Here is a 16,715-nt window from a genome sequence, read left to right as displayed (position 1 = left end):
GAGAATTCTTCAAGACCCCTATTATCTGGCCTTTTTATGCTTTGACGCATCACGCATCAGATTCAGGCACTGTCGGGAAAAATATGAAGGGGAACGAATGTTGACATGTCGAGGCTTGACTTGTGGCCGTATCTTGGAAAGAGGCGCTGCAGAGCCAAATGTACCCATCGGGAGAGTTTGGCGATTCTTTCATCTCGCCGCTCTCCGCGCCCCGCCCAACGCCGCTCTCTTGGCGGCAGCGTGGCGCAGAGTCTGGCAGAGCCGCGACTGCGAGGCGCCGGCGCGCCGCATTTGCACGATTGCTGCGGAGAGCGCGTAGGCTGCGAAGCTCTTGTGCGAAGCTGCGTATGGTCTCGCGCGCATATTCATGGCGACTGCTCCTAGCATTCATACGTAAATTTGTTGCATGCGATGGGCTGTTGTTGCGCAGTTGGCGGCTCAAACAGCAGCGCGCAGGGTATCCGCCTTTTTAGGCTTCCCAAGGCAAAGAAGCGACGATGCCTTTAGATTACAAACATCGGACGCAGCAAATGGACCCCGACCGACTTCTACGTGTTATGCGAGCTACGTACTTGAGTATTTCGCTTGAAAATTGCTGTTATTGTAAACAGCGCACCATCAACACACACCTATTATTCGTTGTGCGATGCGGCACTTTCAGGCGCACAAACTTTATAAATCATTTTGTCACGCTGAAAAAAGGAGTTCTATGGTGCGCGTTTCGAAAACTTGGGCAGATTGAATTTTTGCGGCGATAATGCTAAAAGTGTGAAACCTGATGTGTTTCGTTTACGTAATTTATCGCACGTTCTGAGCATGGTCTTGGGATGTTACCGTGATGTTGTGAGGGGAAGTATTATTTCGATATCTCGGGTTAGCGCCGCCGCGCCTCAGCTGCGGCTGTAATCTGGCATGTGTTGTACGTTATGTGGTCTGCGTTTCTGAGACTGTCAGCCTATGCTGTCATTTACCGCTGTGTTGCCGCTTGTGCACATGCTACCAGTTTCACGCTTAATTCTTGCATGCATATAAATGCGCGCCTCTGTGCTAAGCGAATGTGCCTTGCGCTTTTTAGTCATGCACGTATAGTGGACGATGTCTGAGCTCGTGCAGGAAGCTCTTGTACTATAGCAAGGGGCCCTCATGTGCTCGATGAAATTTCGTAATTAGGAAGTATATGTTATGAAGAAGTTGAGCAGAAAAATTATTTTCTAAAGTAAATCAACAGGATGTTCGCTATCACAGACTAGCAGAACGAAGTATTCTTTTCATTGAACACTCGCCTTAAATAGCCTTGTGACAATTGGCGTTCCCTGCGACAGGACGATACCATTTGTGGCACTCGACCGGTGTTCAGAAATAGAGTTAAAATATGAATCGGGCAAATTTAGAAGAGTTGGCAAGGCGTATGGGTCTAGAAGGTGAGGAGCTGGTGACATGGTGCGAGGAACGCGAGAGGCGAATTTGCGAAGATTGGGCTGAGGAAATAAAAGACAGGATCGAGCAGATGGAGTTGGAAAGAGAAATTAAAAAGAAGGAAATATAACTTCGAGCAGAAACGGAGGCTGCAGTTAGGGCTTAAATTGGTGGACGTTTAAACGACGCGAAGAGCAAGTAGGGAGTCTCGTGCGCAATTTTCATTTCTGGGATCAAAAGCGCAGATGCTAGATGAGTGCTCCGAAGGCAGGGCCACGGCCGCTACATAAAAAAACCTGTTTTTTTATGTAGCGGCCGTGGCAGGGCCGATAGGAGCGAATCAGTGTCTCTCTTTAGCGGCAGCCTTGTACCTCACAATTCCCTTTCTTTAGAGCCAGGGGCTCAGACAGAGGAATACAGAGAGGTGGGCAGCCAAGAAAGTAACGTTGTTGCTGAGCTTGATGAGGCGGAGGACAACTTCGAAAACATAGAGCAGGACAGTTGCAGTCAGAATAAGATGTGCTTAGAACCTCTGAGAGGCTAAGCGCATTTATTGAAGTGAGATTGTCTCCGAATATCTCCATGGAAGGTGCGCTAAAGGTTGACCTGGATAGCGAATTTCGCAAAGAAAGCTCCGAGGTGGTGGCCGCCGCTTCATGTGTACCGCTGCATGCGGTAACAGGGGCCACGAGCATGGTCGAAAACCATGTGAAGAACTCGCTTGTAAAGGGTGAGCGATTAACATTCCATATCGGGACATATGCGCTGTGTCCAAAAGAGACGGAATGTAGTGAGAAATTACATGTCCAAGTGGACGGAACAGCGTGTAAAGTACGATTGCCCGTATATGATGACGTGGTCGTGCAGGATGGCCAAAATGGAAATGTCAATTGCGTTAAATTCAGCGCTCATTCTGTGGAGGGTGAGATGGAAAATACGGGCAAATTGCCTGTGCATAACATTTTGAGGAGCGAGGACCACCAGGTGTCTTCCGTGACATCTATGGGTGAGAAGGCACTTTCTCTGAGACATCAGGTACACTGACGGCCTATCACCCAAGGCCAAGTGTTGGCTTGCCGGAAGAGCTCGCTCGAACGCTTCTGACGCGCTGCGCGGAGAGACGACGCCGTCAGGTGCATTCCGATCGTTGTTCTGTTGAGGATGGTGAATCGGCAGGGCGTCCCAGTATTGCCATGCAGATTTACAGAGAGGCGCCTGACTAGAAATGCTTCCAAGCGTCTATATTACTTTGCTGTATGTGGCAGAATTATGTCAGTCGTCTCGTCTGAGATGGCATCACTTCAGCACCAAATTCAATAACTGCCTGCCAATTTTGGGATTTTGACCGCGGACAACGGAGTTGCATTGTAAATATTTTAGTTTATGAACTCGCATGCAATGCGCAGTGTGACGTGATGTATAGTTTTTCGCATGACGGTATAAATGTGTAAGAAATGTGTGGTGTACTTATGAAGTTGATTTCTTGCGTGTGGGAACTTTCAAGATCCATTATGTGCGTTTGGTTAATACAGTGCACTGGACTGCGTTGGATATGTGTAGTGCGTGGCCAAACGCGCACTCATCGACAGCTATTTTTTTAAAAAGAAAAAAACTCTTCAAAAGGGGGACTTATTGTGATGAGTGAAGTTCGCGTTTTGAAAAGTGCGCGAATGTGATGAAGACGCACATGTAAAGACGAGGAGGACGACGGCAGAAGCTACAGCTGGGGGCACCGTTGGTGAAAAATCATGGAAGAGGAAGATGTAAAGATGCAGCACGTGAGCGTGGGCGAGACCAGCTCAACCAATGGGCAACCTCCACGCTGGTTTGGAAAAAAGCCATGGATGCTGAAGGGATAGCAAAGAGACGTGGCCGGGAACTGGCGGAGTGAAGAAGGTGTCCAGGGCGCGGGAGTGGCGGCTAGCGGAGTACTCGTGCAACGGCCGCTGCGGGCGCCCACCTGGGCGCGTACCCCACCTTCTTTCAGGCGTCTGGTGTTGACCAGACCCAAGCTTCCCGTCGCCTGGCGTTGGCTAGGCAAGACCGGCGTCTCCCGCGTCAACCACAGTCTGCGGCTAGCGAACGCCGAAAGGGCGTCTGGCCGTTGACCCCTACTCGCCGGGCGCGTCCATCTGCATCATCTTCACCTTCGCCGACGGTCGAGCTTCGCCATTGTTTAAACAGCGCAAAAAGACGAAGACACGAGAATGAGGACTACACAGGACAGGCGCTGGACTAACAACTGTTGGGTTTATTGAGCAGAAAAGAATAAATACACGTAATCCGACTGCGTGCGCATCATCGCATTACAGATAATTGTCACTTCTTTCAAGCAGGCTAAATTCGCAGTCATGCAGACAGATAGACGGGGTGGAAATGCAAACATCATTGTTGTACTTAATGTGAAAGGCTTCTATGATTTCACGAGACCTCAGGCACGTTGCCCAAAGGTCTCGTGAAATCATAGAAGCCTTTCACATTAAGTACAACAATGATGTTTGCCTTTCCACCCCATCTATCTGTCTGCATGACTGCGAATTTAGCCTGCTTGAAATAAGTGACAATTATCTGTAATGCGATGATGCGCACGCAGTCGGATTACGTGTATTTATTCTTTTCTGCTCAATAAACCCAACAGTTGTTAGTCCAGCGCCTGTCCTGTGTAGTCCTCATTCTCGTGTCTTCGTCTTTTTGCGCTGTTTAAACAATGAAGTTAAACCAACTAGCCCAATTTTACACACTGTTGAGCTTCGCCACCGGCACCTCTGCATCCGACGCCAACGCGTGTTCCTCCTCGGTGATGTCCGTGCCCTTCATCACGAATGGTGACACTTTTTAATATTTATCGCGTTTGGCCGTTCCACTAAATAGCCATGAGCGGTTTGTGCACCTTTGGTTTCGCTTGTCGAGTGTTTGTTTGTTTTATTTGGTTTCTGTTTATCTTGTGAATATATTTAGCTTTGTGCGCGTGCGTACAAGCGGTCTCGTCTGTTCTTGATGGCGTTCAGGTCATCGCTTCACACACGAACCTGCGCTAGTGCTTATTGATCAAATAGCCTCGTGACAGGGCTCTGCACTCCGCGGGGAGGGGGCGTGATGTGACGACACACTGTGCACAAACCGGCTCATCCTCCGCCTCGTCACTATCTACCCCGGCGTGACACGGCTGCATGCTACACTACGCCTCCGATAGGGACAGCGCCACTGCGTCACCGGAGGCTTACGTCACAGACGGTGGCTATAAAACCAAGGTGCCAAGCTCGGAATAGACCTTTCCTTCGCTAGCCGACTGAGCGCAGCGTTGGTATGCTCACCCCGCTGCTGCTACTACGCTAATAAACAGTCGTTATGTTTTATGTTGACATGCGTCCTTCCATCGACACGGCATCGATACCGCGGGTCAGTAGCGCCGCGCCTCAGCTTCGGCTGTAATCTGACATCTGTTGTACGTTATGCTGTCTGCGTTTCTCAGACTGCCAGCCTATGGTGTAATTTACCGCTATGCTGCCGCTTGTGCACATGTTACCATTTTCACGCTGAATTCCTGCATGTGAATTAATCCGCGCCCCTGTGCTAAGCGAATGTGCCTTGCGATTTTTAGTCATACCCGTATAGTGCACGATGTCTGAGCTCGTGCAGGAAGCTCTTCTACTATAGCAAGGGGCCCTCATGTGCTCGACGAAATTTCGTGATTAGGAAGTATAGGTTATGAAGAAGCTGAGCGGAAAAATGATCTTCTGAAGTAAACCAACAGAATGTTCGCTATCACAGATTAGCAGAAGAAAGTATTCTTTTCATTGAAGACTAGCCTTCTTGAGGCCCTGCACCTGCTATGGCGAAAACCTTACATGCCTCAGCAAACGCGAAAATTGACCGCCGGAGTCCGCGGCATCGGCGTCCCGCGTCGGCGACGTCAACACGAGAGATAGAAAAAATCATCACGTAATGACGTCATCGTATACGACCAAAGGTTGTGACGTCATGATGACGTCGAATAACGTGACTTCTCGCGATGACGTCATCACATGACTTCGCCAATTTGCACTGCCTTCGTGATTGGCCCACCGATCACGGAGGCTGTGCAAATCGGCGAAGTCATGTGATGACGTTATCGCGAGAAGTCACCGATGTCATGTGACACATGACATCGGCAAATCACATGACATCGGCAAAGCGCCGATGTCATGTGATTGCGGTAAAAGATGACGTTACGTAAGCTGACGTCAACATGAAGTCATTGTGAGGTCATAAGTTCTACCTATCTATGACGTCCAAGGGAAGTCATCACATGATTTTTACTGCCTCCAAGATCGGAGGCGTTGCAAGCTTTCTGCACGTCTCCGGGTCCTGCATTGCCTCCATGATTGATATGCCAATCACAGAGGCTGTGCAAAGCGCCTATGGCAGATGATGACAATATCAGGTGACGTAACGTAATTCGACGTCAGCATGATGTCGTTAACATGTCCCAAAGTTGAGCTATCTACGACGTCCTGGTGACGTCATCACATTATTTCTTGTCTCACTCATGTTGGCGCCGAAGCCTCAGGATTCCAGTGAATTCGCGCGTTTCATGAGGCATCTAAGGCGCTCGCCGTAAAAGCAGTGTTGTAATGACCATGACATTCAACAGCGCGAATTCTGCTTGCATGAACACCCCCGTACTGTTCAAAGTGCGAGCATGAGAGGTCCGATTTCTGACTGTACGGATCTTGCGCACTCACCGGTACTCCGCTCCCGAAGCAAATAAAGAAATCAATCTTATATATATAGTACACTCAACAGTTCAACTTCAAAGCGAGCATCATCGCAGGGTCTAGAAGCTTCTCACAATGTCACTGTGCAGAGAAGCGCCAGCCTACCCGTACTAAACATTTTCAGCGTCAGAAACATTACAAAGCGTCGTTATTATTGAACCCAAGGTTTAAAAAATTAATCAAGAAAACAAATCAAAGTAGACTCAAACCCACAGGTCTTTATAGCATGCGAAGTCATCGATGATTACGATACACTCTAATGCGAATTCTGACCGCAGCTTTGTATTGAGGCAACGGTAACTGTGTTTGAAGTTCTGGCCATTCGCATTGGAAGATTCGTTACATATTGCCACAGAAACTGCCAGTGCTTGAGCGCTATACGCACACCACTCTGTGCATTGCAGGCGTCACGAACACAGCGAAACGCTGACATCGACATCCCCGTCGCGACAAGCGAGACAGTCGCAGCGCAACCGCCAGCCTTGCATGCGCATGAGCTTTGACCGAAGGGCGAGCGCGCGTGACGGCGGAAGAAAGCGATGTTAGAGGCCAGTGGCTCGTGATATCGACAGACTTCGCCTCCTGTCGCCCTCGTTCGCTCTTTCGGTTACGCCGACGACGCCAACGGCGACGCCGATCAACGCAGAAACGGGCGCCTAGGAGCTGCGTTCTAAAAGCACAGTGCGTTGTGTAGAACGTCGTGGACTCAAATCGGCGTACGAAACTCTAGAAGTCAGTTTCTCGATCATTTGGACACATATAATTCTCTCCATATTCTTCATTAAACTTTTATAACAATGTTCTTGCACGATTTCGCTTTTGCAATTTGTTTAGCTGCGGTGGATTTCACGAATGAACAGCGCGTACGTAACCTCAGCCGTGCGCCCGTCGCGCGGAAAGGCTGTATATGGCTGAGGGCGCCGGAGCGGAGGCGTGGCGGTGACGTGACTGCCCCGTCCATTCGTGAGACTCTCCCCATATACGGTTTGGCCCCGCCAACAGGGAGCATCGTGTGAGAAAGTATGTGTGAGATATATAAGGCGCGTTTGTGGAGTGTCGTGCATGTGCATCTTTAGCTTAGTCTGTAGAGTGCCGGGCGCTCATTTTCGCGGACCAAGAGGTCGTCGGCTCTATTCCCGGTGGCGGAAATTTTCTTCTAGTTTTTTTATTTCTAATCCTTCAGAGTGCATTTTATCAACGTCATATCCGTGATAGAATTATGTCACCGAACTGAATTGGTTGACCCCGGCATTAGGTGCTTTCGTGTTAAAAGGAAAGGAGATACTGGCCAGATTCGTTTGACGTGCTCCACCTGGAAGTGCAAACAAAACATAGTAGCACATGTTACGTATTGTTGTTCTTTCTATGATGGTGTGCATGCAATTATCGGTGTCTTGTAGTAAACACCAAGTGGCCCACTTGTTCGCTGTTTTTATTATAGCGTGCTATTATATTTTTTGTACAGCTGCCATTTCTCCTAAAGTGAAAATGTGCTCAATTCCGACTACTTGCGCAGAAGTTCCTTCTACTTGAAGAGCAAGAACAGACTGGCGCACTGAACGGCTCCAAGCTACGTCCGAAGATTCATAACTGCCGTGTGGAGTTGCAGAATGCTACAGCATCCTGGACAAAGGTTTTCTCATTAAATCCACAAATGTACAGCCGGCCGAATCTTTAACTATCGTGCGCGAGCGCCGACTTTTTGTGCGTCAGCGCCGTACGACGGAGCCAAGTTGCAAACAGGGCGAGAGTAAGGACCCCTTTCACAAGAAAAAAAAACATTTGCGTGGCCAGATAACAAATGAACGATCCACATTTGTCAGCTCGCCTCATGCGCGCGGGCGTTTGACATCTGCGGATTTCATTTTCTAGGTCGCTTGCTGATCTTCGGAATATAACATACGAGCAAGACGCGCTGCCTGTTCGTCTCAAGTGAGTTAATACAGCCTCGTTCTCACGAAGGAACAACCAAGCAGACGATGGGCCCAGCTGATCGCACTTCGTGGGCATGCGCTTACTCTCACCCTGTTTGCAACTTGGCTCCGTCGTACGGCGCTGACGCACAAAAATGTCGGCGCTCGCGCACGATAGTTAAAGATTTGGCCGGCTGTAAAGTCAGTGCAACTCTACAATGGCACTTATTTCTTGCAGGAGTCTTCCGAACCAACCTTGCAGAACATTACGGCCACTGTGAAACCTGGCGAGCTGCTGGTAGTGATTGGCCCAGTGGGTTCCGGCAAGGTACGTACGCTTCGTGATTGGCTAAGTCTTCATATGCTTTGATACGAAAGGCTCTTCCACCAAATGCATCGCTCTTTTACTTATGAGGGAAAGATCACCAGGTGGCGCCGATCATCATGGACGTCACATATTGTAGATGAAGGAGGAAATCAATTGGAAGGGTATGAAGTGCTAGGTTACATCCGAATGAGAACAACCGATTTGTTTAAAATGGTCGAGCAGGGGATATTCCCGGTGAGGAAAAGTATTACGGAGAAAGCAACCGAGGAAGAGCTAGTACTTGAAAATTACAACTGAAAAGAGGCGGAATAAAAAATTCGAAAGTCCACTGCCCCGGATTCAGATGGAGTTCCCGTTAGCCTCGTTAACGAACTAGGACATAACACTAAAGAAGCGCTGCTGAAAGCCGTAGAAAAATACTTACAGGAGAGGCAAACACCGGACCGTTAGTTAGGACTGTTAGTTAGCGAAAAAGTAGGATGAATTTAATCTATAAAGACAAGGGAGAAAAAAGGTTAGATTTGCTCCTATAGAACACTGACCATTACATAGGTATGTACAGGCTGGCGATGAAGGCAGGAGAAAAAATTAGAAACATGGGCAGAACATCACAATTTTTTGGGAGAACTTATGAACGGATTTAGAGTCGACAAGCAGTTAGACGTGTACCTGTTTGTTCTTACTCAGTGTATAGAAATATCTGAAATAGAAAATAGGCCCTTGTACGTGGCTTTTCTAGATATAACTGGGACGTACGGCAACGTTAATTGGGAAATTCTGTGAGATATATTGGAAGGAATGGGTACAGGCGACGACGATATACAGCTTTTGAGGTAGGTATACCGAGGAAATACAGTTTGCATAGAATGGGAAGAAAATGCAGCAAAGAGCTCGTTGATATTAGCAAGGGGCTGAGACAGGGATGTCCTTTGTCCCCGCTATTATTCATGCTGTACATGGTGAGGATGGAAAAACCCTAGAAGGTAGCAACATTGGTTTCAATCCGTCACGGAAACAGGGCTGCGTGACGATTGAGCAGAAGCTTCCAGGTTTATTTTATGCGGACGATGTTGTGTTATTTGCGGACAGTCGAGATGATATACAGCGGCTGGCCAATATATGCTGCAAGGAAGAATTTAGTGTACAAAAATGTGGATTGATGGTATTCAATAATCTCTGTGATCAGGTGGTGTCAATACAGGGCCAAGAAATACCGAGAGTAAGCGAATACAGGTACTTTGGAATAACGATAAATGAAAGTAACAGATACGTGGTGGTACAGGAAAAAGCATCGGCAGCAAACTGAAAGAGGAATGCTGCGTTAAAGGGACACTAAAGATGAACAATGAATTGGCCTAGATCCATACATTGTGCTCTGAGAAGTCTAATGTCGTTAATTTCGCCATCATATGTTTATTAATAGAGGAGAAAATAAAGTTCAAAATTTCATTTTTAAATTTCCCGCTGAAATCCTGCCGCGTGACGTCAAGAATTTCAAAGTGTATATCGTATTTTGGCGCCATTGGCTGAACAAGATTACCCAGAACTTGCTATGTTATGTCTATGGACCCCTCAGAGGATAATGACTTCATTTTTATCGATTTCGAACTACGTAGTCCCTAGTAGGCGCCGTCAAAATATGTGACGTCACGGCAAATGGTGCGGAAACTTCTAGGTGACGTCGACACCCACATTTTCTTCTTGCGCGTTTTCTCGCTTTACTAAGCGTCTTCTTGCAGAAAGCGTGGTGTTTTTGGCATTGTGAAAGAGTACTTTACTAATATGAGAAAAATCATTCTGCTCTTTGGTGTCCCTTTAATGAAGCGCAGGGCGTTGTATACAATAGGTACGAGGGGCTTCAATGTCTGTGGAAAGGTGTAATAGTTCCGAGGCTTAATTTTCGGAACTCAGTGGTGTGCGTGAGGTCAGAGGTGCAACCAGGAATGGATGTAAATGAAAGGACTGTGGGACGCCTGGCGTTGGGGGCTCAAGGGAAGACGACAAATGAGTCTGTAAAGGGCGATATGGGATCGACAGGTTTTGCGGCAAAGGAAGCTCAGAGCGAAATGAGGTTCGAAGAGAGGCTAAGGAATATGAAGGAGAATAGATGGGCAAAGAAGGTGTTCCCTTATTTGTGTAGGAAGAGCGTGGAGACAGAGTGGAGCAAAAAATCACAGCATATCCACATGGTGAATGATGATGAGTGGGGCGAAGCTCCTGAGGAAATCATTGGTAAACCCTGAATCTTCCGTGTGACGCATTGTGACTAGATTGTTTGAGAACCACAATTTGTCGCACACACCACAACAATGGCCGAAACTGTTATCAAGGAAGTGACGCTGGAAGCGCGCGTCGGCGCCTTCGGGCAGAGCCCGCCTGGTGCGTTTTGCAGCCACTTCACGTGCTCGCACTGCCTCGGGCACTGCCTGCCGGTACGCGCGCTTTCTTGCCGCTTCACGGTCCTTCACATTTTGAAGATCCGATTCGCACCGCAGCCGTGCAGCTTCGGCCTCGCGGGTTCGAACGGCGGGGTCTTCGCGCCGCAGCCGTGCAGCTTGTCGAGCAGCTTCGGCCTCGCGGGCTCGAACGGCGCGGTCTTCTCGCAGCAGTTGTGCAGCTTGTCGAGCAGCTTCGCCCTCGCGGGCTCAAACGGTGGGATCTGCTTCGCGGCGTCGACGTGCAGCTTGGGCGTCGCGGGCTCTCACCTCAGGATTCTGTGTGCGAGCGCGCGCTGCCGCCGCCTTACGTGCCCTCCGTTCCGAAGCCTTGTCTTCCATCCGGCGACTCCGAGCGAAAGAAAAAGCGCGCCAAGAGGGAGCCTCTTGGCGCGTTAACCTAGATCCCTAGATGCGCGCTAACCTAGATCCCTGGATGGCGCTAACACGCGCCATCTAGGGATCATTCTTCATATTATAAAGCGAGCCATACAGCGCCATCTGTCTTCCATACGGCGACTCCGAGCGAAAGAGAAAGCGCGCCAAGAGGAAGCCTCTTGGCGCGCGCCACCAACGCCATCTAGTGAGGACTTTACGAAATATAGGTGGCTACTACAAACAAACGGAGGATGGCCAGACCCACGGCATAAGGAGCTTCGCCCCTAAAAGAACAAGGAGGCTCACTAGTAAATACACGGCTGGTAGTGTGTATGGCAACAAAAGCGTGAAGCGAAATGCCAGAGAGGTGGAGAGTATTTAGTGGACGACAGATATGGAGAAAAACCGTGTGTGAGTAACTACGGAAAAGGGCAAAAACGAAAAAAAGAGGGAGATATTTTACGATAATTAAAGGGGAAGCGCATTACTGTTTGAAGCGAGATCGGGTTGCCTTAGAACGCGCAGTTGTAAAGCGAGATTCAGTAAGGAAGAAGAACAACGCATATGCTGTGGGGAAGATAAGGAAACGGCGTACCATGTTCTGATTGAATGTGGAGATATCCACCCAGGTGCACGTTTGGGCACGAGACTACACGGAGCCTTGGTTTTTAGGGACAACAATAGAAAGCTGAACACACCCGCGATTGAAATAAATAGGAGAGGGTTAGAGTATTGGTGGAAGAAATTTAGAGAGAAATGACTATAATAAATAGTGGGAAAACTAAGAACATTCTGCCGTAAAGGGCAGAGAACAGGGCTGCGAATTGGCGTTCTTTTTTCTGTAGTAAATTAGTTCAGGATAAAACAAGGAAAACGTTTTTTTTTATTTGTGGAGCCTGGTGGCACACTTCTCAGCGCCCCGTTATTAAGGGGACGCTCATAGTATCCATCCATCCATCGTCTCTGTATTGACTCTTGATCTCTTTTCGGTCTTTTATGGGATTTTCAACCTAGTTCTCTGCTCTGGATTTGAGCAGAACCTGGTTTTACGCACGTGGATACCCGATTTCTGGACGTCGGGTGCGTAGTTGCAATTTTCGATGGTTTTTCTGATCGGAATGCCGTGGAAGAAGCATTCCGACCCTAACATTAGGCTTAGCGGCTTCGCCGCTTAGTGGTCGTCAGTGAGGCCTAGCGACGAATAGTGCGCTTGATCGTTGTTTTACCGAGAAGATGCAAGTTGAAGTGGATAGTAAAATTATCGAGGAAGAGGAAGTCAGCGATGCGGGCTGAAATTTCGTGTGCGACAAGTATTTACTGCAAGGAGCCGGCGGGCACAAAGCCGACGGATGTTCTAGAAGACATGGCGCCGATCCTGGTGCGCCTTCCTGCCACGGCCGTTGAACGCGGAAAAAATGGGTGATTACGTCCTCTCCCATGCCTGACTTGCCGGAAGGTCACCGATGGATTGTCATACGGCCGCAGGATGGTTTGGATCTCAGAAAACCGGAGCACTGCAAGGTTGCAGAGGCAATCATGACCGCTGCGAAGATCACTTACGACGCTGTGGGAGACGACGTCGTCTGCCCCACCTTTAATCTGAACATCGTCGTGTTTGGCACGCTGCCGGAAGAGCACGAGAACTACGGGCGCATTAAGCAAATCAAGGTTGGAGAGAAAGTGTATAAAATCTACGCTGTTATGGCTGACAGTGGCCACGCGTTGTCTTTGAGAGTGGACTGGCGCTGCATTCCCACATGACTCGGGAAACCTTGATTCTTCGCAGATACGGGCATTCCGCGGCGGGAAGCGCCCCACAAAGGGAAGAGCTTTGATAGACAGTGGAGCAGTGGCGTAAATCCCGGGGGGGGTCAGGGGGGTCCTGACCCCCCCCTGTGTTTAGACTGGGGGGGACCCCCTACGCAATGGTCCCCCCCCCCTGAGATTTTGCATTCGAACATCTTCCACCTTGACTTGCTTGAAGTTTATTTTCACACGTGCCATTCAAAATCGCCTCAGAGTTCCAGCTCTCAGATACAACGAAAGAAATAAGCACAATTCAACAACTTACAATAATAATTTTACGACATCTTCCCTGCGATGTTCAAAGTCTGCAACCACATCCATAGCGCCAATCACGAAAGCCGCTGCCATGCAGCGGCCGTTTATCCGCGTGGTGACGTATCATTGCGCCTTCTAACTCGCTGAGAGCAACGAGATTCGTGAAGACATTTCTTCAGCACCGAGTCTGGGGCGAGAGAAATTGAGTAAGATATATTCGGCCTTCGCTTGCAAATATCGCCACAAATGAGTCATCTTTTCACACCCAACTGAAACCACGCATTTTTCAGTACCCCTGTTCATTCCGTCGCCCCCGTATGTATACTTCCGGAGCCCGTGGCTGCGCGCGCGTTTTTGACGAACTTCTGGGCCCGATCCACCCGATCGTTCAAACTACTGTGTTCTAGAAGTGTTCGCAGCGTCACCTTAGAGTCACTTAGAGTCAGAGGTAGCATATGCAGTAACTCTACGTCACCTGAAACTTTCTGGCGGGTTGCAGGGCGCGGCTAGCTCGCGTTGCTGTTTTGCGCGCAAGAAAAGTCTGAATTACGGTGCGCAACACACGAAACTTCTTTTCATGCAAATTTCTGTGAGTTGTGAAATAAAGTGCTGTCGTTGTGACCGATTTACAGAGGGTGGGCGATATTTTAATAGGCTATGATGAATATGAATGCTCCTGCGTGTGGGGCGTTCAAGTTTTTTTTTTTTTTTGTACTGCTGGTCGATACGATTTTCAATGCCCTTTCGCCACTGTAGCGATCCTAGCGACTTCACTCCCGCCTTTCGAGCCCCACTATGCCGGATATAAACAATGCCTCATTTTTTTATTTATTTGCTTTCGCATGAGCTGGTCTCTGCGACTAACCTACTTAATGATGTTTTTTTTTCGCGAATCAATAATCGGCGGAATCACTTGGCTTTGTATTAAATGTATCCGCACGGTAATCTTAAATTTTTTTATTTGCAGACATAGATCATACAAGGTTACCAAAACTGGTTGGACTCGTAGGTGATATACAGGGTGTTTCAAGAAATGTGTCCAACCTTCTAAAAAAATCAGGAAAATGCGATATTTGATTGCTGCCTTCAGAATTGGTTTTTCTGTAGTGGCAGGGATTTTAATATGGTTAAAGAAATAATTTGGGACTGTAATTTAAAAAGTTACATTAATTAACTTTTTAATTAGTGCAGTTAGGTGGTTGTGTCAAATGACAGAATTGAAGTTCTTCATGCCAGAAACCCAACCCAACTTTGAGATTTTGAAAAAGTGGCATCCAGTAATAATTACGAAGTAATGAAATTCAACCAAATTCAATGGCGAAACCTAAACAGAAAAATGGAAGAACGCAACTGCCATATTCTTCTGAGACGTCCGAAATGAGTGAATGACTTTTTCTGTAGCGCTAGGCATCTTAAGATATGGTTAGAGACACGACTTGAGACAGTAATTAAGAAAGTTAAATTAATTACCTTTTTATTTAGTGGAGTTATGTGACTGTGTCAAATTGGGCAATTGAAGTTCTTCGTGCCAGAAACCCATCCCAACATTGAGATTTCGAAAAAGCGGCCTCCAGTAATAATTACGAAGTAGTGAAATTCATTGCCGAATTCGATGGCTTTCGCTATTGAAAGCCGTTGCATTTCGCTGAATTTCATTACGCCACAACAATTACTAGAGGACGCTTTTTCGAAATCTCAAAGCTCGGATGGGTTCCTCGCATGAAGAACTTCAATTGCCCCATTTGACACAGTCACCTAACTCCACTAATTAAAAAGTTAATTGATGTAACTTTCTTAATTACTGTCCGAAATGATGTCCTTAACTACCTTAAGATTCCTGCCGCTACAGAAAAAGCAATTCTGAAAGGCCCGAGCAAATATCGCATTTTTCTGATTTTTTGAGAAGGTGGGACACATTTCTCGAAACACCCTGTATATTGGTACGTGCGGGTCCAATGAAAAAAAAAAAAACCTATACATAGGTATTATGAGTACATAACAAGTAACATACATTACGTGCGTAAATTTTTATTACACCGCAGAATTGCACCACCAAAATAACACTCGACAGCGTCACGCGCTGACAAACTAATTTTATTTACACGAAACCCTGCCTATGTATGCGCAAATGCTGGCCATATCACAATATGGATTAACAATGCATGCATGGTCACTCGTGATAAAACAATAAACTGCCGATGACAACCGTCGATCTAACTGGAGCATCTCAAAGGAGCCCAATCCCCGTGGGCCTCCCCCGCTACTTCATTCATCCCCCCTAAATCTCATTTTTTTGTACATCGATCTCTATCCAGCCCGTTTCATCTGGCAGTAGTTCTGTGCTTAGGACTTAGAGCGAAACAAGCAGCCAGAATTCTTTATCATTTTTTAGAAGTACCCTGACCGCTTTACCAAAGCACGAGTAAGGTTTTGCTGTCACCGCCCTCGTATTTTGTTGCTTTTATTGTTATCGCACTTGACTTTGCGCGGTCACTCTTAGCTTCGTTGGGTCCAGCTGTTTTTTGTTGTCAAACGCTGCACCAGAAATTTCTCTGCACGTACGCTGCATGCTCTATGTGCACGACCGCCGGAGACTGTAAAAAGCGCCTCCCTCCCGTCCAGATGCAGCGGCGGGCCGTCTTTGAGACAGTTGCAGTGTACGGATAGACACAGATGCCGCTCCTTCAGAAAAACAAGCATACATAAGTGCAGCAAAGCTGCTCGCGTGGTGCCGACAAAGGTCCTTCAAGCGAATGAATGGCGGGAACATGCGCTGCAGGGCATGCACGAATGGAAACAGTCTTCTACTACTTGGGTCAGCTTTAAAAAAGAATAAAATGCTCAACCCCCTTCTCCCTCCGTTGTTGTTTTTTTTTTGTGATCTCTTGTTGGGTCATTGTGGTGGCCCTCTCCCCGCCTCCAACCCCGCGTTTGTTGATACCTCCCCCCCCCCCCTGGAATTACATGCAGCGTAACCAGCGTAACCCCGACCAAGAGGACGCGCTTCACACCCCGCAAGAGAAGTTTTCAGCAGAAACTGGCGGCAAGACCCCTGGCGGGCGCCCAAGCAATCGACGCAGAGAGGGCCGTGGAGGCGCGGCGCAGAGATACGGCAGTGAGCCCACACTGTAGTTCAAACGAAGACGCCTGTCCTCCGGTTTCACTTTGTGGCGGAAAAGCAGGGAGGCAAAACTTTCTTTAGTAGGTTGGACGACGACAGAGAATCAACACGTCCGCTTGGTTTGAACGCATCACGAAGACTGCTTTGTTTGTTCACTATTTACAGTGCTCTCGTAGAGAGGGAAAATGAAAAGGAAAATAGAAATGCAGAAACACAAGCACAGTCAAAAGATTTTCTCTACACCCCGCACGTGCAACAAACTTGAAGAACAGAGGGAGAAAACGCTTTCCCTGTGTTGGGTGACGC

The 16,715-nt window shown here is 48.0% G+C and overlaps 1 protein-coding gene across 2 annotated transcripts in view; it reads left to right on the top strand.

The window, feature by feature from the left end:
* Positions 1 to 16,715, top strand: part of LOC119386408 (ATP-binding cassette subfamily C member 4) — a 1,176,877-nt gene that overhangs the window by 418,849 nt on the left and 741,313 nt on the right. For both annotated transcript variants that reach the window (XM_037653719.2, XM_049414333.1), the window contains 2 exons: positions 7,690 to 7,806; positions 8,325 to 8,414. In XM_037653719.2, the coding sequence (XP_037509647.1) occupies positions 7,690 to 7,806; positions 8,325 to 8,414 (207 nt within the window). The remainder of the gene's footprint in view (positions 1 to 7,689; positions 7,807 to 8,324; positions 8,415 to 16,715) is intronic.

This window comes from Rhipicephalus sanguineus, chromosome 3 (genome assembly GCF_013339695.2).
Source record: "Rhipicephalus sanguineus isolate Rsan-2018 chromosome 3, BIME_Rsan_1.4, whole genome shotgun sequence".
Lineage (NCBI taxonomy): Eukaryota > Metazoa > Arthropoda > Arachnida > Ixodida > Ixodidae > Rhipicephalus > Rhipicephalus sanguineus.
This window is presented reverse-complemented; position numbering and strand designations above follow the sequence as displayed.